General features: G+C 44.9%; 1 protein-coding gene across 1 annotated transcript in view; it reads right to left on the reverse strand.

Moving 5' to 3' along the window:
• Positions 1 to 12,245, reverse strand: part of CUNH8orf33 (chromosome unknown C8orf33 homolog) — a 13,966-nt gene extending 1,721 nt beyond the window's left edge. Inside the window, exons 1-6 of the mRNA XM_018574992.1 lie at positions 12,211 to 12,245; positions 11,491 to 11,581; positions 8,415 to 8,552; positions 4,667 to 5,313; positions 2,576 to 2,666; positions 1,627 to 1,773 (exon numbers count right to left, since the gene is read on the reverse strand). Coding sequence (XP_018430494.1) covers positions 1,627 to 1,773; positions 2,576 to 2,666; positions 4,667 to 5,313; positions 8,415 to 8,552; positions 11,491 to 11,581; positions 12,211 to 12,219 — 1,123 coding nt within the window. The 5' untranslated portion in view covers positions 12,220 to 12,245. The remainder of the gene's footprint in view (positions 1 to 1,626; positions 1,774 to 2,575; positions 2,667 to 4,666; positions 5,314 to 8,414; positions 8,553 to 11,490; positions 11,582 to 12,210) is intronic.
• Between the last annotated feature and the right edge of the window lie 13,161 nt (positions 12,246 to 25,406).

Genomic DNA, 25,406 nt, shown 5'->3' on the forward strand with positions numbered 1-25,406 from the left:
TGCCTGATGCCCGGCTCCTGGTCTCTGACGATCCTGTGCCTGATGCCCGGCTCCTGGTCTCTGACGATCCCGTGCCTGATGCCCGGCTCCTGGTCTCTGACGATCCTGTGCCTGATGCCCGGATCCTGGTCTCTGACAATCCTGTGCCTGAGGCCCAGATCCTGGTCTCTGACGATCCTGTGCCTGAGGCCCAGATCCTGGTCTCCGATGATCCTGTGCCTGATGCCCAGCTCTTCGCCTCCGCTGATCCGATACCTGCATGAGGTGTGAGGACGCCTGTACACGGTACCCTGACAGGCTTGCTCATATGTGGTAAATGATGGAGAGGTCTCTCTCTCTCTCTCTCTCTCTCATGCTGGCATCCAGATCGCTGATGAGAGAAGGGAAAGAGCACTGAAAGTGCAGGGAGGCTGACTCAGCAGTTCACTTCTAACCATCTATTGCTGCTGCCTTTTCACTTGAGACTCCGCCTCCCGCTCCAAAATGCCAGCGTGCACGCTCTGACAAAACACAGCTGTGCACGATGAGAGGAAGCGCGGCCACAGCAGAAGGAGAATTTGAGAAAAAAAAAGCTGAGGGCGGGCTGGATCTACTGTTACCGCTCCCTAAGAGGAAAGGAGCTTGGAGCAGGGCTGGAGGTGGCTGTTTCCTGTGGGTTTTGATGACCTTATCTGTGATGTGCTGTGACTTCAGAAAAAAGGAAGAATGCTAATATAATAAAGGTAAGGAGTATTTTTATTTGCCCTCAGGTCATAATTCTCCTTTAATCTCCAGATCATTTATCTGTGTCATATGGATTTCTGTTTCCCCCCCTCTTATGAGAGAATTATGTAGCCTGCCAATGCTGACCTTCTGAAAATACACGCTGCCTGCCTGTCTTAAATCTCTGGCTTCAAGAAATCCTCAGGTTGGCAATTGCCTGTCTACTCCTAACACAAGATGGAACAATATCAAAAATTTTTCCCCCCAAAGTGCAGTGCATTGAAAGTTTTAATCAAATATACAATATTAAGGCCGCATGCACACAAGGCTTTTCTGTGCATCTGGGGATTCCTGCGGCAAGAACCTGCAGCATGAAATCCCAGGCGGGTCTGCACAGATGTGTCCATTTAAGTGAATGACAGGCTGAGAGCGGCCACATCTGTTCTTGGTTGTCCTTGTTTTATCGTACATGGAACGATTACCTGCGGATTGGGATAGTTTGGGATAGATGCTTGTCCCTGGATGCAATCTACCTGCGTCCAGGGACAATCATCTGTCCTGAAGTGCAGGTATTGTTCCATATACAATTACATGCACACAGCCACAGACAGATACGGCCGCTGTCAGCCCATCATTCACCTGAATGGGAACAGGGGCCGCATCTGTACAGACCCGCCTGGGATTTCATGCTGCACAAATCCGAACGTTCTTGCTGCAGTAATCCCCAGCTGCAGTGTCGATCGCCGAGGCTGAACAGTGCTGATTTTTTAGAAGCTGGAGCATAAAAAATGAGACCAGTCAGACTCCTTCCTTCATTCTGCTGGTGGAGACTCAGGGATGTAAGATGGTTTCTGATTGGTTGTTAGAGATACCAGCTGTATACATTCTCTCCAGTTTTCACAAGTCATCTTGGGAGATACTCACCTGCCTGCATTAGCTTTAGCTGCTTCTGTCTCTCTTCTTCCATCTTGCGTCGGTAATCGCCAAACATTGTGCGCATCAATTGCCGTTTCTTAACCAAGGCCACTTTCTCGCCACGCAGTGTTCTGACGGCACGCATTGCTTCTTCCACTAGACAAAAAGAAAAGAATGAAACTCATGATCACAAATGCTTCTTTATACCAAGAGCAAGAGGCTGGCACACAGATGCAGCATAAAACTACATATCAGAATTTGTGGGGAGTACAGGAAGGTCATGACGTGTTGGAGGCACTTGACACATAGATATGAGTGGAGAGTTTTAGTCCAAATTGATTTTGTCACCTGCAAGTTGATAAAGAGCAATTCCAGGACATTTCAGCCCCTGACATGAGTGAGCACACAGGAAGGGGTGGGGAGGCTAAATAATGTTAAATCCAACTCCAACCATTTCCTTTATTTTGGATAGAGCAAGGAAAGATAAAGCTGCTGTTTTTATTGCTGTCAGTAGAGGAAGGGGAAAACTCTTTAAAATGCCTCTGTTGCTGTATGAGTGACAACCACCCTTGTATGGCCATCTCAGTGAAAGTGAGGAAAAGTCTCTCCAATGGAAACACAGATGAAAAATGAAAACAGATTTTTAGTAGAACAGGGAAGGATAGGAAAGTCTAACAATGCCTTTTTTGCGGTCTGCGCCTTCCTTCCCCAGTGAAAACCAGTATATTTTTTTATACTCGTCACAGGGAAAGGAAGTGAGAGAAAATGTCTCTAATCGGGGTCAGAGAAAAAAAAAAAAAAAATCTAAAAAAGTTTTGTTAACTCTTATCCAAAACTAGAAGATAAAAAAAAATGTCCAAAGTAAGGCTTCAACGTACATCCTCCATCAGTTCACTGTGACACACATTCGAGTATATTGAGGCTGCCTCCATAACTAAAAAAAAAAAGACATTCTTACCTTTTTTAGGTGCGGACTTCTGTCGCTGTAGTCCTATTTCCAGTTGTTCCACACACCAGTCCAGTTCCCTCTGCAGCTCACTGGCTCCAGACTGTGATGTGAGAGGTAAAATGTTACTTTGGAAAAGAATTATGACCAAATATTTACTTGCTCCGATGGGGTGTTTTACATCACAAATCTCAGAGTAATATTATGACAGCATTTATGAATAACTGGCTATGGACTGGCCGGAGCGATGTTGTTGCTCATAGCAACATGTTCCGGCTTTTTTGCCAATGTTTTTATAAATCTGTGCACTTTCAAACAGTGAGGTAAAGCAGCAAGTCAAAAGCTGCCCTGTTCTCTTTACTGCACCCCCCCCCCAGCTAAATGTTGAAATACTCTCCTGTAGTCCAGCACATAAACGTGTACCTGTGTTTTGTAGATGCTGTGAATCCAACAGGTTTCCACTCCCAGCTGCACATATCCACCTTTTTCCCCTATACCCTGTTCTGCCATTGGGAGCACAGAGCGATACCTGGTACTTTTAGGTATGTGCAACCCAAGACTCACTCCACTTCTTTCCACGTGACAGCGCTAGTGATTGGCAGCTCAGGCACCCAGTGCTGTCACGTAGAGGTGAAGAGACTCCTCAGCTCTAACATGGGACCTGGAGATTACACAGGGTGTTCTTTTTTCATTCCCACCGCTTAAAGAGGAACTTTACCCAGATCTTCAAAATAACACCAAAGGCACCTTGAGAAATGTTTACTAATGACAATCTACAAACACAGACTTCTAGATAATTGCGACTTTCTCGTTTTTGAATTCCTTATTTCTCTTTTCTTCCCCAGCCTTCATTTTAACCAAGGGCAGATTACTAGATTTCCCTTTATTTCCTGGAACTCTGACACATGTGACTAGGACATGTGACCATGCACATCATCTCAGGGGAGGAAAATGCCTTTCCCTGAGATCTCATGAAATTACCAATAAGATTTCCCACCAATGCTCTGCTGATGTAACCTTCCCAGGATGCAATGTTTGGGCACAATTACATCATTTGTGTCAGAACTGAACCTGGAAGTAGGGCTGCCACAACTAATCGATTAAATCGATAATAAATCGATGAGAATAGTTGGCAACGATTCTCCTTATCGGTTAGTTGGTTAGGGGGGGAGAGTGAAAGAAAGAGAGATTTTTTTTTATAATGCAACCAATTATTTGAAAAAAGAAACCGGGCAACTAATTGATTATGAGAATAATCGTTAACTGCAGCCCTACCTGGAAGTAAAAAAAAAAAAAAAAAAAAAAGAAATTGTACGTAAAATGAAAATATGTTTGTTTAACTAATGAATGTTAGATGATTTCATATCAGCCTGCAGGGCTATATGCTGATGTGATTTTTAGTCAAAGAGGGTAAAGGTTTGCTTCAGGGGGGTGGTGGGAAAGCAAAAGGGAGTTGAGCATGTGCAGCTGGCAGGGATGCCATTATAGAGAACCCTTGCTTTGCCCTGAATTGACAAGGGACAGGTTCACTTTTAGCGTGCCTTAGACTATAGAGAACAGTTGGATGTGCACCAGCAGGCGTCGTAAGCTTCAGACAAATTCGTAAACTTGAATGGCTTTCTCATATGGCAACCTGAATAGTTTACATTTACAATTTCAGAAAACATTGCCAAAGGTGAGACTGCTTTCTTATTCCATTTCACTAAAAGAAACTGCATACCTGGCTAGTCAGCACCTGTGTGTGTGGTCTATAGAATTGTCATATTCCCATTCCGGAGCTGTCATAGATATCCAAAAACTGCACAGATACAGCGTACTAGCTAGCTTAATGTTACCCTTCCTGCTTCTAAAAGCTTATGATGCTGGAGACACACATCCACCAGAGGGAGGGAAGATGCTACCTCACATCCTGATATACTGGTCATGCAGTAACTCTGTTAGCACGAAGAGGTCTTATCAGTTCAGCGCTTCTAATGCCATGAGAATGGGCGGGGCCAGGCTCTTTACACCAGTGCATGATGTGGGTAATGTTCTTATACATTTCAACTCCTTATCAAGTATGCAAGGTCCATTTTAAATTCTGATGCCTGTGAATCACCGTACCTGACCATCTTCACTAGCTGGAGGTGATTTCTCTGTGTCTGCTTTGTGTTCCTCCGGCTTCTTCTCCGCCTGGGCACAATGACTCTTTTTCTGAGTCGTCTTCTTCTTCTTTTTCTTTGGAGAGTCAGTTACATTTTGCACAGCAGCCTCCAGTGTCAAGTTCTGATTTGCCGATAGCCCCGAAGTGCTACAAGCCTCTTCCGAAGTAGCCACATTTTGTGATGAGGCTTCTTGTGACTCCGCTACATTTCTGACTTCTGATAATGAATGAATAGCGCTGGGCTGGCCACTCGATGTGTTCGCCATAGACTCCTGACCTTCGCAGTTCTGAGATGAAGATGCTGCATCCTCGGAGATCTGGAAATTAAAGCTGAAGCCAGATTCTTCTTTAGAGCTCAACATACTCCCTATGCTGCTGATTTCTAATTGTTCACATTTGGCATCACCATCTTCTGTATTTTCCGGGCCAGCTCCTTCCAAGCCCTCAGTTTGTTCTGTGCAGAAATTGAAGCTAAAACTACTGTCAGACGGCGTGAACCAATGTGCACTGCTGGTGCCCTGACCGTCCCTGGGGCACTTCCTGTAGGCCACACTGCGAGAATCTGGATGGGTCACCTCCTCGATCTGAACCTTAGGAGATGGTTTGGCTTAAAGGAAACATAAAACAGCAGTCAAAGATTGATGATATAATCCATAGGTTTAATGGCAACATAAGTCAATGATAGGGAACCGAATGCAATAGAGTTCATCTTAAAATACTGGTAAAAAGTTCTTGCTTAGCGTTTTAAAAGGAGAACTATGGGGTCAGTGTTTTTCCCCATAGTTCTCCTTAGGGTAACGGGAGGACAAAAACTAGCATCCTCCCGTTACCCTAAGCTCAGTATACTACGAGGCCGCAGCCGGAGCGGATCCCGACATGGACGTCGAGATCCGCCCAGCTACGCGAGTGACAGCTGGCTCTGCCTATCTAGAGGCAGAGCCAGCTGTACCCGCCCCCTCCCCTGTCCGTTCCGCCAGTCAGCGCTGGCAGATCGGAGCGGGGAGAGGGGAATCCAGCCGTGACAGGATCGAGAGGTGAGCGAGCGCCGGCATGTGTTCGCTCACCTCCCGATCTACTGAGTCGACCTGTGACAGTCTTTGTCACAGGTCGGCTAGAACTAAGAGGTGAGTGGAAATCACTCATCTCATAGTTCTCCTTTAAGAAAGACACAGCCACCAAACTTTCTTTAACCACCTGACAACTGTAATCTATTACCATTCTCGGTTGCTGAGTGAACAATAGACTATGCTGCGCCTGTGAACTGATAGCTCTGAGACTATATTGTCATCGGCAGGAAACGTTACCTGAAAGAAACACGGAGGCTTCCATTCTGCAAATATGGACGTGCATGCTGTATAGCTGTGCATATCCATGTGGATGAGGCCTTTATGGGAAATGTCATTTCTTTCTGATGTTGATTACTTTGTTATTGAAAAGTGAAAATAAAAAATTTGAGGGGGAAAAACATTATCTGTAAATCATATTTCACAAACTTCTCATGGTTTTACTTGCTGGTGTAACTGCTCCCTCTAGTGGTCATTTGCAGCGAAAGTCATTACCCTCCCTAACGACTGCCATTAGGCAATTTACACAGAAACAAGGCGGTTTTTTAAAGTATTAAAAAACAACTCCGGGTAATTTTTTTTATTTCTATTAACCCTTTCAGTGGGGCTACCCCCACACTGCAAGGATTAACTGATGTTTTTTGCCTAGGATTTTCCGTCCGGCTGTTACAGCATTGCCTCCTGCCTCTCTCCTCCACTGCATTGATAGTATGTCTCTTGGTGTACTCACGCCCTATACACCGTGGACAGAATGTGATGACTCAGGGACCCTAGACTGCTGCAGCGGAGAGGGAGAGAGGCTCCAGGGACCGGTCTAAGAGCAAGCCGGCTCCGAGGATCAGTTGAGTATAAGTTTTTTTTAAATCTTAGGCAAAAACTAGCATTTAACCCTTCCAGTGCAGGGGTAGACCACTGCAAGGGTTAATACATTCTTTTACCCGGAGTTCTGCTGTAACCCTCAATGACAAGACGTTTGATTTGCCAAAGCACTGTGAATCACAAGCAATTGCCTTTTTCTTTCTCTATAGGCCTTGCATTGTACATGATGTCATCAGCGGACCAATGGAAAATAAAAGAGTAAAGCATCCTTTACCCACATACCTTAGCGAGTAGTTAACCCTCCCAATGCAGGGGCATTCCCCACTGAAAGGGGGTTTTTATCTTTCTGGAAGATAGGCTTTAAAGCGGACCACGGGGCACAAACACTGTCATTTAAATATATATCTTAACAGACATAAAGCATATGAATTAATGTTTTGTGCACCAAATACCTTTGCAAACTCAGATATTACTTTCTACAAGTAGTGGCCAGATGATCACTGCACTGTGCATAGTCTGTGCAGAGAGCAGAGCTGCGAGAGGGACCCAGGAGGTCCACTTACAGGTCGATGGCAGAAAACTACAGGAGGGGACGGATACAAGACCAGTCACTCTACACAAGCAGAGAGAGCAGCAGTGACTGGTCTGTACTGCAGAAGCTCCAGCAGAGAGGCAAAGTACGGGAAATATTTAATGCTGGATCAGTGGAAGGATTTAGAACAGGGGTAGCCAAACTCCGGCCCTCCAGCTGTGGTGACACTACAAATCCCATGGTGCATCTCTCTCCGGCAATCATGTCTGTGGCTGTGAGAATCTTGCAATGCCTAATGGGATTTGTAGTTCCACCACAGCTGGAGGGCCGGAGTTTGGCTACCCCTGATTTAGAAGGACAGGACATGGAGATTCAAAGAAGAATGGACATTTGTGTGATGTTGACCCAGAGGCGTCCCCAGGCTGGGTGTCACCTGGAGCGGCCACTGGATGTCAACTGCGGGGACGTCATTATGTGCACAACTTCATCACGAGGGGACATTCATCCAGTGGGATACGGTATCTCGTACAGCTGTCAGGCGCTCGGTCCACCCGGTGCCCGACTTTTCAGAGGTGGTCGATAAACAAAGATATCCCCTGCACACCACACAGCAATGGAGACCGTTTTTTAAGATAGTGATGGTGCTTGTAGTGATGTCCACGGATGGCGCCGTGCGTATTCAAGGTTATAACGATGAAGATCACCAGCACTCAAAGGATAAGATAAATCCGAGTGTTCTTTTATTCAAAGAAGTATGTTACGAGTGTTATATAGCCAACGTTTCGGGTTCCTTCATCATGGCAAACATAGTGACAAATGGTGGCTATATAACAGCGTGACATGCTTCTTGAATAAAAGCACATTTGGATTTATTTGATCCTTTGAGTGCTGGTGATCTTCATCGTTATTTTCAGAGGGGGTGACACCAAAAGTCATTTTGAGTAATTTTTCTGTCACCTGGTGCGAACCACACCCCCCCTTGTGACACCACTGTGTTGACCTTTACAAACGGAAAAGACTACGAATTCCCTTTTATCTCCATGTTTGTTTGGAATGTTCCTTTAGCCCTTTAACTGTTTTTATTGGGGTATGTATTGCTTAAAAATTGTATTGTTGACCCAGAGCATGAATGATACCGATTTCCCATCTATCAGCGGGTGTACACTGCGAAACATAAAGATGAATGGGTCAGTTTAACCTTTCCCAGCATCCTCCCCACAGCCATGGACCTGACAACATGGCCGCTCTTCTGGATCTGCTTCTTCATTCCCAGCTATTATAATAGAAACACACCTGCGTTTTCTTTTTGCCGTCTCTCCTCGGTCATTTTAAGGCGGTAGTTTCCAAAGACTTGATTCATGACCTGCCTCTTCTTCACATGGGGGGATTTCCGAGAATGCAGGACCTTAAGTATCTTCTCAGTGTCCTGTGCTAATAAAATAAAACAAGCCGTTTTTAGCATGAAGAACAATGATATGGCAGCTCACATGCAAATGTCCCCACCACTAACATATTTATGGCGACTCTTCATTTTTGCAGTTGTATTTACTCACCTTTCTTCCCTCTCTCCGTGAAATCGATGTGCACGTTTTAACAGGTTACGTTGCCAGTTGTGGCTGCACAGCAATCAGTATTCACCTTCACCAGCTATGTTTACAGAACAAAATGGCCACTGCAGTAATTCGAACCTGTTACTATATCAGGCCTGTGCAGCTCTCAGCAACCTCAACCTCCAGTGGTGAGATCCAAAGACTTTCTTTTTTTTTATTAAAGGGATACAATAATACAGGGGTAGGCAACCTTAGCACTCCGGCTGTGGTGAAACCACAAATCCCACCACGCCTCTGCCTGTGGCTTTTAGAGTCTTGCAATGCCTCATGGGACTTGCAGTTCTTTTACCGCTGGAGTGCTGAGGTTCCCTGATATAATGGTTTTAGGTTAAACTTTTTTAATGTGTATCTACAGGCATTTAAAAAAAAACAAAAAACTTTTGGATTGAGCAGGCAATGGCTAAAGCACTTTTTTTTCCGGCACGTGTCCTGTTGGAGAGATTTTCCTTCACTTCCCATCAGGAGACAGGAAATGAGAGGAAATCTCTTCAGAGTAAAGCTGGCCATGTGCTGTCTGAATTCAACTGATTCTTGATGAATCAACCAAAATTGGTTCATTGGGTGGCCCTGTCGGCACCCTCCAGCCTGGCTTCCTTCGATCAGAAAACTGAAGGAGCCAATAGGAAAGCAGCAGCCAATCAACTGCTGGCACTGTTCCTGTATTCGGACAGCAACACACCTGCTGCTGAATACAACAGCCCACGGGGGAGAGTTGCCCATCCACACTGTTTAGCGTGGAGTGTAGGAATCTGTTATATATATATATTTTTGTTCAGCCAGCAGGTTGAATGAAAAAAATATACCAGTGTATGGCCAGCTGAAGGGGAAATCATTTTGTAGTTGGAACTGGAAGGAACAGGTGAGACCAGAACAGAAAGTAGAAGGTAACACTTCCAGTGGGAACACCCCCCCTCTATTTCTGTTCTGGCGACAACTATAACATTTGGGATTTTCATTCAGTTGACATTGGTCACCAGGACATACAGAGAGGGTAAATCTCCCTAGCTGGGACACAGGCAGCAATAAAAACAAAACAAATAAAAAAAAAAAAAAGGAAGGAAGAAGGAAATTGAATTGTGATTGTTACCATGTATGTATTAAACAAAAATTATAAATAAAGAATTTTAAAGAAAAAATATGTTTTTACACACATCTTTTTTTATTTAGAAAATATTAGATAACTACAAAATATCCTTCAAGCCACGAGAGTTAAAGTGGACCTTACCCCCTTTCACTAAAAATTACATCAGCATGCAGCTCGGCATGCTGATATGAAATCATCTCACTTTCATATTTTTCTTTCACTTACAATTACAGTTTTTTCACTTCCTGGTACTCTTAGGCCCATTAGTGATGTAGCCCATGCCTAAGAGATACATCCTGGGAAGGCTACAGCACACTGCACTGCTGGGAAATCTCATCTGCCAACTGAAAAATCTTGTGAGATGCAGAAAATGTGCATGGTTACAAGTCCTAGTCACAGGTGTCAAGAGTTCCAGTAAGTAAAGGAAGATAGATTCATCTGCCCTTAGTAAAAATGACCACTGGGAGAAGAATGGGGGGGGGGGATAAATATAAGGTGTTCAAAAGAAAAAAAAAGCCTGTGTTCTATTGAAAGCTCCAACTCCTCGAGTTCTCCAACTGCCTGACCTTCAGTTTAGTTAGAACTAAGGTTTAGCCAAGAAAGCTCTTCTGCACGGGTGCCAGCCGCGGCATTGCCCTATACACATACAGCACAGCAATGAAGTAATAAAATGAACTAGGATCACACTAATCCAGCACGTTATTAATCTTAGGTGCCCCACTCAAGCGGCGGCCATATTAAGTGGGGCACCTGGGATTAATAACGTGCTGATTACTGTGATCCTAGTTCATTGTATTACTTCATTGCTGTGCTGTATGTGAATAGGGCAATGCCGCGGCTGGCGCCCGTGCAGAAGAACTTTCTTGGCCAAACTCTTAGTTCTAACTAAACCGGAAGTCAGGCAGTTGGAGAAGTAGATAAACAGAAAGTCCCTCCGCTCTCCTCACGACGCTCCCGGCCTGTACAAAAATGGTGCTCGCTGTGATGACCACGGATGGCGCCATGCAGACACAAGGAAGAGGATAAGGATCACCAGCACTCAGCAATATCATTCAATATGTCCATTTTATTTGGACAAATCGTCACAGTGAAAACAGCCGACGTTTTGGGGCCACGCAGGGTCCCTTCATCAGGGCAAAAAGATGTGACCTGGCAGTGGGAGAACTCGAGGAGTTGGAACTTTCGATAGAACACCGGCAATTATGTAGAAGTATGTGTCTGTTGAATGTCATCACTAAACATTTCTAAAGGTGTCTTTGTTGCAATTTTAAAGATATAGGTAAAGTTCCTCTTTTTTTGTTTTTAAATACTCCAGCCCCACATGCTGAAATATAATCCATTATATACATTACATGCAAGTCCTTGAAAGAAATAGCTCATTATTCATTTCATGCTAAAAATGTTTAATTCATTGTAACAGATCAGTAATATCGATAAATTTGTAATACAGATAAATCCGTCACTAGTCTAATAGCAAAAAGACGACTGGCTTCACATCATATTCATAGTGACTATAACATCACAGCATAACATATGGCAATAAAAATCTGACAGGGGTTCTAAGAGTTCCCTACTGTACCCAAAAACTCACAAAAATCCTAAAATTAGAAAGTAACCCATGCAGAACAATATTCATCCTTTCAATCAGCCGCTCCGCATTATTAGAAACACTCACCTTGCTGTGGGGTGGGATTGCGTCGTAGGAGGCCGGTTTCCAGCTGTTGGATACACCAGTCCAGCTCATCTTGAAACGTTCCCTGTGGAGCCTACAAAAAAAAAAGTTTTTCCTTAATTTTATAGCTATCACAAGAGGACTGACCGTACGTGATCGCATAGTGCAGGTGATAGAACCTCTTTAAGGAGTTATCATGGGTCTATTAGACCCCTAATGTCCCCTCTGCACTCTGCTACAGCCTGATTGTGCACAAACTGCACTCGATTACTACTACTCCTAGCAAGCCAGAGTGTCTGGAGTTCATCATCTCTGAACTTGGGAGCGATCAGAGCTAATTGCTTCCTGGTGCGTGCTTAACAGGGGAGATCAACAAATGGATATTCGCTGATCTCCAGCCACTCTCTATGATGACACCTGCCATGGAGGTCCCAGAAACCCAGGGAGGGACAGGTGAGCCAAGAACACATGAAAGGGGGATGGATTGGTACCTTCATTTACTTTACAGCCACCTGAGTCACCTCTACTACCGTACATACCCGGATGTGGATTCAATGTAAACAGGCTCCTGGCTGTTTTTGTGACCCAAAGCTGGCTGAATGTGCTTAAAGGAGAACTATGGGGTTAAGTCTTTTCCCCATAGTTCTCCTCAGGGTAACGGGAGGACATTTAAATTTAAAATTGTCTGACAATTGTCCTGTGTATAGCCAGCTGTAGACTCACCTCCTCCATGTCTGTCCAACACTACTTCTTGATGACCACCAGGGAATTACTCACAGCATTGCTGAATCATGGCAAGAACTATTAAAAGACAGAAGTACAATGTGTCACATTATTTTCATTATGATCAAATCCCATTCCAAGCAATCTTTGTATAGAACCCAGTACAACCCAACAACATGTGTGTAATCACACCTTTCTGAGATGAGGAGGAGGGACAAGGAATGTAGGAAGATACACAGCTCTGTCGTCCCACCAGTCACATAGACCAAGAAGAATCCATAGGAAAAAAAAAACGATTGGTTAAAGGAAATGGTACTGAGAAGTATGGAAGCCACCACTGCTGATCTCACTTTCTGAAATGACTAGTTGCCTGGCTGTCATGCTGATCCAGCGGTTTCAGTACTCACCCAAAATATACAGGATTAGGAGTTCCAACTTTACTCTTGTGATTTTTATGGCTGTTCCAGGCAGGATACTTAGAGTATCAAAGCCAGAGACATCCAGACACTTGGCATTATCAGCAGTCCTGCATTTCCTGAAAGGAGAACTATGAGGTGAGTGATTTCCACTGCTCCTCATAGTTGGAGCCGACCTGTGACAATGAAACTGTCACACGTCAGCTCAATAAATCGGGGAGTGAACGCATACTGTCGCTCGCTCACTTCTCGATCCTGTCCCTGCAGAGAGCGATGACTGTCACTCACGGCTCCCTTCAGGGATTCCCCCCTCACCGCTCTGATCCTCCAGCGCTGACTGGCGGAATGGACGGGGGAGGGGGCGGGTACAGCTGGCTCTGCCTCTAAATAGGCAGAGCCAGCTGTCAATCACGCAGCTGCGTGGATCTCGACAGTAATGTCGGGATCCTTCCCGGCTGCAGCAATCTCAGTATACCGCGAGCTATAGCTCACGATATATAGCGCTAATTTATGTCCTCCCGTGACCCTGAGGAGAACTATGGGGAAAAACATTTAACCAATAGTTCTCCTTTAACCCTTTCGCTGCCAAGGACGTACGTCGTACGGAGCTACAAAAGTGCTTCCAGCTGGCCAGCTCAGTACGCCGTACGGACCTGGCATTTACAGTTCTACTATAAGCTGAAGGCATCTGTCATCTCTCTTCCCTCCTTGGAGCCATCCCAGATAGGGATGAGAGACTCCATGGATCCCCACTGCTTGTAGGGTCTGTGGCAGTGGGGATCCGTAAAAATATCACCGTCGGGGGGGGGTCCCGGGAACGAGCGGCGGCTGGCCGCAATTCAGGGTGGCCGAGCGTCTTCTGATCTGAGCCGCTGTCATCCTGTCAGTTTTTGGATGACAGCGGCTCTGTGTAGCGTGGCCGAGTGGGGGATCGTTAAATATCAATGATATTTAACGATCCCTTTGTACAGAGCAAACACCGGAGTGATCGCCTGATCACTCCGGTGTTTGTAAATAACTGGGGACTTCATTCATAACTGTCCCCAGTTATGAATGAACAGGCTGCGATCTACATCACAGTCTGTTCATTGAAGAATTTATGAATGGGGACTAGCACTCACTACAGAGGCTCCTCCCCATTCATAAACTAATGATAGTAACATATTTGTACTATCATTAGTTTGTGAATGAATGAGTAGCCTCTGTACTGAGGCTTCTCATTCATTGAGTGCTGGGGCTGCAGAAAAAGAAATTGAGGACTTATGATTTTCCTTTGAACCGACAGATGCTTTTTCACCATTGCTTATCCTAGTGTCTGATAATGACAAATGCAATAATACAGGCGTTGGGTGAAAACATGAGCACAGGGGTAGGTAACCTTGGTGATCCAGCTGTTGCGGAACTACAAGTCCCATGAGGCGTTGCAAGACTCTGACAGCCACGACTCCCAAAAGGCATTATGGGATTTGTAGTTCCAGAACAGCTGGAGTGCCAAAGTTTCCTACCCCTGCTTTAACAAAATATATAATGTTATGTTGTATCAATAGAACTTGTTTTTTTAGTTTGGATAGACTTAGGGAAGAGTAGATACTTCCCTCAGGTTTTAGTTGCTGCCCATCACCCCACTGGAGAGATTTCAACTCACTTCCTATCACAGGAGGATGAGAAATGAGAGAAAACACAAACAGTAAAAATCCTTACCAAAGAAGTGATAAACAAACTATTGTAGTCTTGTGGAACAATCGGAGGATTGGATGATTCTCCTCTCTGACTTGCAGTTTCATGGATCATGGAAGTCCAAATAAAATACAATTTTATAGACAATTACTGGAAGACGTTTGAGATTCCCTTGGTATAGATTATTGCTGAAGCTATACTGGCAGCAGTGTGGATAGCCCACAAAGTCAGAGATAGTGATCAATGGGAGTGGTCGTATCCGCCATGCATAACCGTGTAATAGAGGTTTCCCCATGTTACTGAAGTCCAGTCCCCACTGGAGAGATTTCCCCAAAGGAAGTGAAATCTGCAAGACTGCAACACAGACCACATACTGTATATAGAGAGACATTCTATCATTTGCCCATGCAAAAGAAGAAAAAAAATGTTTTGCTTTGCTTTAATACAAACATATATTATTAACAAATGCCTGTTCATCAGTCAAAAAGAAGGACAGTCCTTAGATGTGGTGGCTGCATTAGTTTTCTTTGCAGGCTCATTTCCTGTTTTTTTTAATCCGCTAATCCTGTCAGTAACATACATCGTTGCACAGGAAGGCTAATAGGACTACTGATCACCTCCTTCTCTCCCTTATCCCCATAACGTAAGTGTCCTGTAGTCCACAGCCAGGGCTGATAACGGTTTTACATTTCTGCACCGTCCAGCTCACTACAGCAAGTTAGGAGAGAGAGAGGTGTTAAAACAGCATTGTATGTGAATGAGAATTTTTGTACAAGTCATTCTGAATTGAGAAAGCTGGTCGGATGACCAGTGAAACGTATTCAAGGAAAATACAGCAAGTCCAGTTCCCTTGACTTATTTTTTTACAGATATACCGTGACCTGGATGAATGAGAACCTTCCCTGACACACTGGATTTCTGGTTCCCGATTCAAATCCTGGTCAGGATGCTATTTGCAAGGAGTTTGCATGTTCTCCCTGTGCTTGCGTTTCCTCTCACACTCCAAAGACATGCTGTAAAGGTTAAATGGCTCCTGTCTAAATCAGCCTGAGATAGGGACCTTAGATTGTAAGCTCCTCTAGGACAGGGACTGATGTAAATGTGCGCTATATAAAGTGCTGCATAAACTGTCAGCGCTATATACATACCTATAATAATACAATTGGATGTGTGAGAGGAAGCACCTCTTCTTATATATGTGCCGTATGACACTGCATCCATTGCAACCCTTCCCGTGGGATCTCAGATTGCAGAGATGATGTACATTTTTGGGAATGAGACATTTTTGAGGAATGCAAGATTGAATGTACATTTCAGAAAGAGGGACAGAAGGATTTGTTTCCAAAAGAGGAGCATTCCCTGCAAAAGAGGGACCACTGACAGACGTGTGTGCTTCAACAGCTCCTGTGGGGCTACAAGTGTCAGCATGTGCTAAGAGATGATGGGACTGGTACAGGGACACTATAGCAGCAGCTGTCTGTAGCCAATCACTTCTAGGAGACACATTCCGTAAACACATGTATTCTGTTTATATTATCACTCAGAAGAACAGACACCATAGGAAATCAGAAATGTAAACAGCAAACATACAAGAACAGCTCTCACTCTGCATAACACATACTACACCTCCTCCAGCTTCCAGCATGCTTTCTGCCGTCCGCTCATGAATTCACTCCCCTATTGGGTGCACTCAATATATCGCTCCTTGTGAAACTGAAGCCTGTACTACTCGGTTCTGCGACACAAACGTTCCCACCATTCAAGGAGCGCAATAATGTTATTTCTACATGGAATCTACAAACTTTTTATTTTAAAAAATCGATGTGATTTGAATACTGAGCTGTGCCCAGGAGGGAAAATCCTAATTTATATACCCAAATTCCTTATTTGTACAACTACCACTTTGTTAGGTCTGATGTAGAAAGAGATATGTATTTATATGGTCTAAATAGAAGTGTTCTGTTTAAAAACATTAAAGATGGTTAGATTTTATCCAGCCTTTTAATCAGGGGTAGGTCTTTGGAGTTCCATGACAGCTGGCAGGCCAAAATTAGGCATCAGTCTCACTGACAGTGTCAAACCTGCGTTTATATGTGCTTTGTTTACATTTCTAAACACATATAAATGCATGTAACGTTTTTGTAATGGTATTATTGGACATTTACCTGCGTTTAGCGATGTGCAGGTCAGAAAATAGAATTATGTGCGTCCAGAAAATGATAAACTCTTATTGCGGGGCTATACTAATAGCGGCTGAGGCCCGGGCTGGTTTGGCTCAGCGCCCCCTGCCTGAACTGCTCCCTGCACTATTTTTGCTGCGCTGATCAGTTCGGTTTCCATACAGCTTTCAGCGTTTTCTATTATGTTTCAGCGCTGAGATGCAATTAAAAACACCCAAAACCTCCTTCTTGCAATCAGCGCGGTAACCACACTGATCTGCAACCACCCTGGTGTGAATGGGCTCTAAAGCGGGAACCTCAAAACACAGGAAAACATTATCCGGGAAGCATAGACTGTGTTTTTTTACTTCCCAGAAAACCTTCCCGGTGTTTAATGTGAACGCAGGCGTGGCGGTGTGTATATGGCAAACAATGAACGTGTGTTTTGTAATATTCATTCATGTTGACCATGGTAGGTGTCTGTAAGTGTACATGGTGAAAGGTGTTTGCGGATTCGTTGTTATGAATGTTGATGGGTACATGAGGGGAGCCATATCTGTACATTACATATTCTGGCTTGGCATCATACTATGAACTGATTGCGCTTTACTGTTCCCGTTCTCTGCAAGTCTGTTATGTTGATGCAGACTGACTGATAATAGACTTTTTGGGGTTAATTTGCTAATACTGTCTAGCCCTGGGAAGTGTGCATGAGTGTAACTGTAGTCCAGGTAGCTGCTAAGGCGCCTAGGGATGAGGGAGGGCCCAGAGGGGAAGCTGGATGACACCAATTTAATAATCATTATCGGTGGGGTGGCTGGTGCTGGGGTATTCTTTTCTCCGTCTGGGTGCACTAATCCAATGACTGGGCCATGGCAGATAGCCTGGCTGAAAGAGGAGCAGGATTTATCTCTGCAAGTCAGTAAGCCAGTCAATCTCTTCCTCAAGGGCAATCCCACCCATTATGGCTCCCTCGGGGCAGTCCCTCCTCCTAGGTCTTCCTCCATGGCAGTCTCTCCCACTATGTCTTCCTCCAAGGCAGTTCCTCCTATTCTCTCATCTTCCAGGGAAGTCCTTCCCACTGTGTATTCCTCTAGGGCAGTCCCTCCCACTATGTATTGTTCCAGTGCAGTCCCTCCCACTATGTCTTTCTCCACGGCAGTCCCTCCCATTCTCTGTTCTTCAAGGCCAGTCCTTCCCACTAAGTCTTCCTCCAGGGCAGTCTCTCCCACTATGTTTTCCCTCCCATTTCCTCATCTTCCCATTGCAGTGGGAACACTGTCTTCCTTCAGAGCAGTCCCTCCCGTTCTCTCTTCCTCCAGTCAACTTTCCCACACTTTTCCCTCCAGGGCAGTCCCTCCTACTATGTCTTCCTCCAAGGCAGTCCCTCCTACTATGTCTTCCTCCAAGGCAGTCCCTCCTACTATGTCTTCCTCCAAGACAGTCCCTCCTACTATGTCTTCCTCCAAGGCAGTCCCTCCTACTATGTCTTCCTCCAAGGCAGTCCTTCACATGTTCTTCTCTTCCAGGACAGTCCTCCCCACTGTGTCTTCCTCCAGGGCAGTCTCTCCTATTCTCTCTTCAGTGTCTTGGGCGTGATATCTCACGGGTTCTTAGACTGCTGTAGCGGAGGGGTAGAAGAGGCTGCAGGACCAAGGTTCAGGTGAGTATATCTTTGTTATTTTATACCCTAGACAAAAATGAGCACTTAACCCTTGCAGTGCAGGGGCAGCACCACTGCAATGGTTAAGTTTTCTTCTGCCTGGAGTTCTTCTTTAATGATTGACTGCTTCTCTAGGAATTAAACACTTACTGTGATTACCTTGTGCACATGAACTACTTTTCTCCTCATACAAGTCAATGAGAATGCAAAAGCAATTGAAGCAGCTTAGAAGCTGGTCATAAGCAACTCCGAAAGATATCAAATGGAGTATGTACAGTACATGTGTGAAGGAAAGGTCACCAATGACAGCATCTACGTGCCACTCGTTACTCATTCCTTTTAATGCATATCATAAATATGGTGTCAAGGGAACGGATTGCAATTATTTATTGGTTATTGAGGTTAGACAATTCCCGTCCCAAAAAGGAAAGTGACGGCGGTCATTGACACAGGAGTTCCACTTTAACTTACATTTGCCTAGATCATGGGCAGCCAACCTCAGCGCTCCAGCTGCAGTGAAACTCCAAATCCTACCATGCCTCTGTCTCTGGGAGTCATGTCTGTGGCTTTTAAGACTCTTGCCATGCCTCATAGGACTTGTAGTCCCACAACAGCTGCAGTGCCCAGGCTGCCTACCCCTTGCCTAGATAACATTGGGTTTGCACACATAAAATGGAGAATAACATGCTTGGATAAATGTATTTTATTCTAGTTTGCATTTTGTAAAACGCTCCCCTTTCCATACAATACGTTGCAGTGTAGACTGTGTACAGCAACCTGACCAACATTAAAACTCTGAACAGTTTTGGAAAATGATATTTGGCTTTGTATGAGTAAAGTTGAACTCCAAACAGCTAATTACAGAATTGGAATACGTACATGGGAGCCGATTTTTCCGGACATAGAATTGGAAATTACGGACAGCTATCCTTATAATACACGCACCTCTGCTGAGGTCCACCTGGTACGTCACTGTCCAATAAGGAGGTGACATTGGAAGCTGAATTGGTGAACCAGGAAGACAAATTGCTTGATAAGGAGCTCCAGGTCACCCATTTAGCTATGCACTGCAGAAGACATATGTGAATTACAGGTATGCAAGTATTTCAACATAGATTTAGCTGTTTGGCTTTAACGTGGACCTTGCAGTAAAATGTAAGGTCGGCTTCTACTGTTAGGGCCCCCTTCCCCTTTAAAATCACCTAATGTTAGCAGTTTCAAAATGTTCCTGTAAAGAAAAATACACTTAAGCAATACAATTGTGGACTTTATAACGGAAGAGAATGGAGCAATGGTGTGCAGAAATTTGCAGGACTGAATTCTCAGGAGTTTCAAGCTGCATTTTGATTGGATGTTGCTGCTTGCCTAAAGGCTAATTCCACCTTTCATACCATGTCCCATCCAAATTTAGGGTGTAACATGGAGCCATTCCACAGCCCCCCACCCTCAAACTGCTTCCCTTAAACACGCACACACTTACCTGAATGGCAGGGTGCTTCTGTATATTTTTTATTCATTTACAGGAACTATTAATGAAAAAACTACAAGTCTCATAGTTCTCAATGTACAAGTGAGCACTTTGTCTTCTGAGAATTTCATCCAGCCCCAAAACTGAAGGTCTGTACCCCTGTATAGACCTGGGGATAGTTGAAGAGTCTGCAGGATCCTGAGCATTGCACTGCTTTGCCAGCTCCAATGCAAAAAACTACTAAATGCACATTTTTCTTTTTGCATGGGCGCATTTATTATTTTTTGGCAAACAGTGGAATAAGCCTTTGTATGTTTTCATATGGAAACAGTGGTGGTGTTGTAGTGCTACCTTGTGGAGGTAGTATAAAGTACAGGTGTGAAAAATAGCATTGAGGCCCTGGGTTGAAGCCCAGGCTAATATAGCACTGAAGCCCAGGCTAATATGGCACTGAAGCCCAGGCTAATATGGCACTGAAGCCCAGGCTAATATGGCACTGAAGCCCAGGCTAATATAGCACTGAAGCCCAGGCTAATATGGCACTGAAGCCCAGGCTAATATAGCACTGAAGCCCAGGCTAATATAGCACTGAAGCCCAGGCTAATATGGCACTGAAGCCCAGGCTAAAGTACTGTTGTGCAATATAGCACTGAAGTCCAGGCTACTGGGCTCTGCTGATTATCAGTAAAAGGATTAAACATGTAGACTATTACTTGGCTGTACTTTTGGGAAATAAAATATATTGTTAGGATCAGAGACGCATTTTATTTTTATTCGCCCCTATGTAGAGATTGCAGGGGTAGATTATAAAAATCTGATTATAGCCAAAGAGCAATTTCATCCAAAAAGTGAAACCAATCAACTGCTAATGCCTTCCAACAAACACTACAGTACGTCTAGTCAGTATGGATTCACAGTATGGATACCTATAAGGGGGGTTGGTACTGTGAGGCATGTGCTAAGTCTGAAAGGCTACACCAAGCTGCATATTTTAGCACACCCTTGTGCATTTGTTGGGCATTATTTTGAGCTGTGCCAACCCAAACACCCCGTGCAGCGTTCAGGCCGCACTATCCCATCCATTAGAATCGTTGGCACAGCAGTAGAGTATTGGCCATTTGTTGCCTGCAAAACATGGGGACTAGAGCACCTCACGTGTACTGGCTGCACAACCGCTCCCTTCATGCGGTCTCCAAGATAGAAAGCGAGATGAAATCTCCCTTAAAGGGGAAAGACAGTAATGACTCTGCAGTGGGAGTGTTTGGGAACACTTCTCCTGCATTAGAAACAGATTAGTGAGGGGTGTCCCCCCAGACAACAGATTGGGTGGCCTGATGCCCTACAACTATGCCTGGATATAAGGCTTGGTGCACACGTAAATTGCATACATATTTCCACATCCAGGATACACAGCTGCACCAGGGTTGTACACCCTTACGCATGTGCAGGTTTACACAAGTAAACCAGCACATGCATACAGGTGTACAACCTTGGATGCAGATTGTCTGCGTCCCGGGGCTTACACCTTTACACATGAACAGGTTTATGTAGCAGCGTAAACCCACCTACATTCATCACTATGGGTGGCTGTACACGCCAGCTATGTATCCCAAGTGCCAGTGTGCGCATTTTTTTGGCTTCATTTTCAATTCGGAATGGGGTGTTCCTTTAATACGTTTAATTAACGGTAAACTCTGGGCAAGGCACAAAATGAATGCAGCTCTGTAATCAATACACCAATATGTTTTTTACATGTAAGCAGTGTGAGTAAGTGAATCTGACTTGGTATCAGCCTCTTGCAGTCCCTGTACAGAAGAGCTCAGTAAGCAGGAGGGAGAAGCAGCACAATGAGCCACTCAGTTGTGCTGCAGTGCAAGGAGCATTCTGATAGGGGAGAGAGCCAACTGATAGAGAGCTTGAAGATGGTTCAGCTCCCTATACCTACCTAAAGCTAATATTTCATCGACACTTTATTGCTCTGTGACTGTTGTTGCTGCTGCATGCTACCATCTATCACTCCGGTGTTAAGGACCAAGTCTATTCTCTGACCACGATTGTCTACATCATAACAGAAGAAATCAATGGCTCTTTTCCATGGCTGATAGTTGGTGACATCTTGTGGCTGCTATATAGTCCTGAAATGAATCGTCTCCGTATCAGCAGCCAGTAAATAAGGCACTGTAGCAGTAGGATGGCAATAAAGCAGGTCCTCAGGTATGTCCTCACACTGCCACATCTTATGACAAAGTCGAATCCATCCATACAGCCTCTCCCGCTATGTAGGTTGTATTCACATTCAGGCGGTCATCCAGTACTACAAAATCTGAGAGAAATAAAGAATGAGATTAAAGATGTGCAGGGGAAATACAAAAAGAAAGGACTGGGTGGATACAGTATTGTGGATGCTCAATGATGTTATATTAGAGCTTAGGGGTCCATTGATAAACGTTTCCTATACTCGTTACTAGGGAGGCACCGATACTTTTCGAGTACCAGTGCCGATACTGGGCATTTTCATGAGTACTACCAGGCTTGCAGCGGTTGCAGCTGGGACCTGGCTCTGGCACTCCACCACTCTCCTGATATCATTAGTCTGTATTGTTTTAGAAAAACTGTCACATGACAAACAAAAATGTATCAGTACTTGTATCTGTAAGTACATGGGCAAGTATCAGTACTTGTACTCGCAAAAATGGTATCTGTGCATCCCTTTATTTATATTTATAAAAACAAAATCCTACATTAATACAGAGATGTACAAATCCCAGGAGCTCCGTGTGCTCCTTACACATGACAGCGGCCTCCTAACTTTTGAATTTTTCTCTAGTGTAGTCTTGGAGCTCGAAAAATATCTGTACTTGTACTGAGTACTGTACTTGGTATTAGTGCATCCCCACTCCTTACATGAACAGCAGCCAGAACACTGAAATATGAATTCTGAATAAGTGCTTTGGATTACTACATAGGTTGCCTGCAATTGTAAAGTGCATGTGTGATGTACGTATAATAGCACTGTACTGATGAAAGTAGAAATGGTCCCAATGGATATAAACTGGAGTGCGTATTCCTTTTTGGATACAGATCCACATATGCTTTACCTGCATCTGCTCCAAAATCCAAAGTCCCCTTGCGGTTCTGTAGGCCCAGGAGTTGTGCTGGATGAAGGGAGGCAGCTTCTAGTGCTTCTTCCACTGTACAACCTGGCAGAAGACACACAGCTAGGTAAATGACAATCACACTATGAGGCAGGTACAGTATGTTAGCAATAAGGACAGACAAGAGGGTCAACCAATCAGGCGAGCGTGGGGACACAGTCCAATATACAGAGAAAGTTGGCTATACAGATTGCTCATGCAAAGAAGACCAGCTGACACCCATCCCAGTGCTGGTGCTTGGTCCCAGTCTGCCACACTGGACTTCAACCTTCCTAAATAAAAGGACCACACATGAACAAAGTGCTTTGATGCATTTCACAAGTACAGCTTAATCATAAGGGCCTTATGATGAAACAATCCTTGTGAAGCACGTCGTCGCATCATGTCATGCTATTGTTTGTGAGACTTTAAAGCAGACCTCCAGGCAAAATTGTTCTCAACCCTTACAGAGGGGCTACTCCCACACTGCAAGGGTTAAGTGTTCGTTTAGGTGCAAGTTATACTCATCTGATCCCTGGAGATGGCTTGCTCTTAGTCCGGTCCCTGCAGCCTCTCTCCCCCTCCATTGCAGCAGTCTAAGGATCCTTGAGTCATCACATTATATACACAGTGTATAGGACGCTGAGGGACATATCTTCGCTGGAACGGAGGAGGAGACAGGCTTCAGGGACTGGAGTAGCTGCCAGGCGGCTTTGGGGATTGAGTGACGAAAAAGAGCAGTTAACTCTTGCAGTGCAGGGGTAGCCCCACTGCAAGGATTAAGAACATTTTTGCCCAGGGGTCTGCTTTAAAGTACATTTAAACTAAAGCTGGCCATATAGAAATTGCATGTAATTTGAGCTGTGGGTGGCCCAGTCAACCCCCCTATCCCCCACACCACCCCAACTTGACAAACGTCAGTTGAAAGGAGCCAAGTGGAAAATTGAAGTTTGACTCAAAAGGAGCTGGGTGCAAAATTATCAGCCAATCAGCTGCAGTCACTGTGCAGGTATTCATTTTAAATTCAAGCAGCCTCGTCTCCACATCTGCTTGAATACAATAGCTGATTGTGAATTGAAGCACCACACTCCATTTTATAGTCCAGATTCTTCTTTATTCAATGTAGGGTGGAGGGGACAGTATAGAATGAGCTAATGTGTTTTGGGGGCTCATACAAATACCCCCTTCAACGGAGCTTACTAAGGGAGAACATGTATCAGGACTGTGATGGCTTGAAATTGGATACCATTTTGTCCAGTGTGTGAGAATGCCTAGAGCTCTTCAGCAGCTGATTTCATTACAATATCTTGCAGGCAGGAGTGTAACTAGAAATCACAGGGCCCCATAGCAACATTTTGTATGGGGCCCTGTGATTTCTAGGTGCGCCCACCTGATATCCCAAACAGCCCACCTGAGTGTGACCCTGCAGAGCCCACCATAGATGCTATATGGTGGGCTCAGCAGGGTCTCAGGTGGGCTGGTCAAACCCTCTTACCTGTCAGGCTCGATCGCTCTCCGCCTTCTCTGTCGCTGGGCCCCGCCTCCTCCATCGCTGCCGACGCCAGTCTTTTATCAAAAGCTCCGACTTTTCGAGCTCTCCGACTGGGCACGTCACATCCGGTGACCACCTGTAGATGTGCAGCAGATGGAGCTAGTGCGCATGGCCTCCTCTGCAGCTGCTGGCTGTCACTGACTCAGCAGCAGCTGTGAGGACAAATGTGCCGCTGCACACATCACTGACAGGTTGTCAGTGATCTGAACAGCGGCATGTTCCTCCACACAGCTGCCAGTGACAGCCAGCAGCCTGAGATGCCATAGCGACTCAGGCGGCCCTCACAGCATCAGGGGGATGCCCTGACTGGGCCCCCCGTGCCCCATAGCGGCTGCCTGGGTCGCTATGGTGATGGTTCCGCCACTGCTGGCAGGGGAGAGTCCCCCCATCCTCTATCCATGCTATTTAGTGTACAGCCAGCTTAAGTAAATGACATGAAGTTTGCTAAAGCATCATATATTATTTTTTAAGAAAATACTGTTTTCACTTTTTTTGTCATCTTTTCTTGCACACCAGCACAGCTGATCTCCTGCGGCTTCTCATGACCCACTTCCTGTCTACAAGAATCTTCTCTGGGCCATTAAGTTCCCTGTTCCGGCACTTTCTGTTGTGGGCTGACAACGCTCGGTCTCCTGTCACAGGCGCTTTCAGCGCAGAGTATAAGTGGCTCTACTGGCGCTCATTACACAGTCATGGTCCGCCATTGTTACTATAAGAAAACGTGCCTTAATGTGCCGCTAACCCTAGAATGCATGAACACAGGAAGAGGCTGCGGATCAGATAAGCAGTACAGAGATGGAACAAAGAATGGAAAAAGGTGGAAACATTCTCTATAGGAGAAAAGCATGCCAAATTAGAGTTTACATCCGTGGTAGGCAACTTCGGCACTCCAGCTGTGGTGAAACAACAAATGCCATTATGCCTCGTATATCTTGCAAAGCATCATGGGACTGGTGTGCCAGGGTTGCCTACCCCTGGTTTACATCTACTTTAATTGCTAAACATGTTAATTAAGAACAGTTGGATGCAGAGGTCGCCGTGGACAGCCTGCCCCCCAGCATTTAAAACATCCAGCTGTCAATAGATGAATTATTTTAACCCCAGCAGTACAATCAATACTCAGGATG

The sequence above is a fragment of the Nanorana parkeri genome, unplaced genomic scaffold (assembly GCF_000935625.1).
Source record: "Nanorana parkeri isolate BGI_ZX_2015 unplaced genomic scaffold, ASM93562v1 scaffold3447, whole genome shotgun sequence".
Lineage (NCBI taxonomy): Eukaryota > Metazoa > Chordata > Amphibia > Anura > Dicroglossidae > Nanorana > Nanorana parkeri.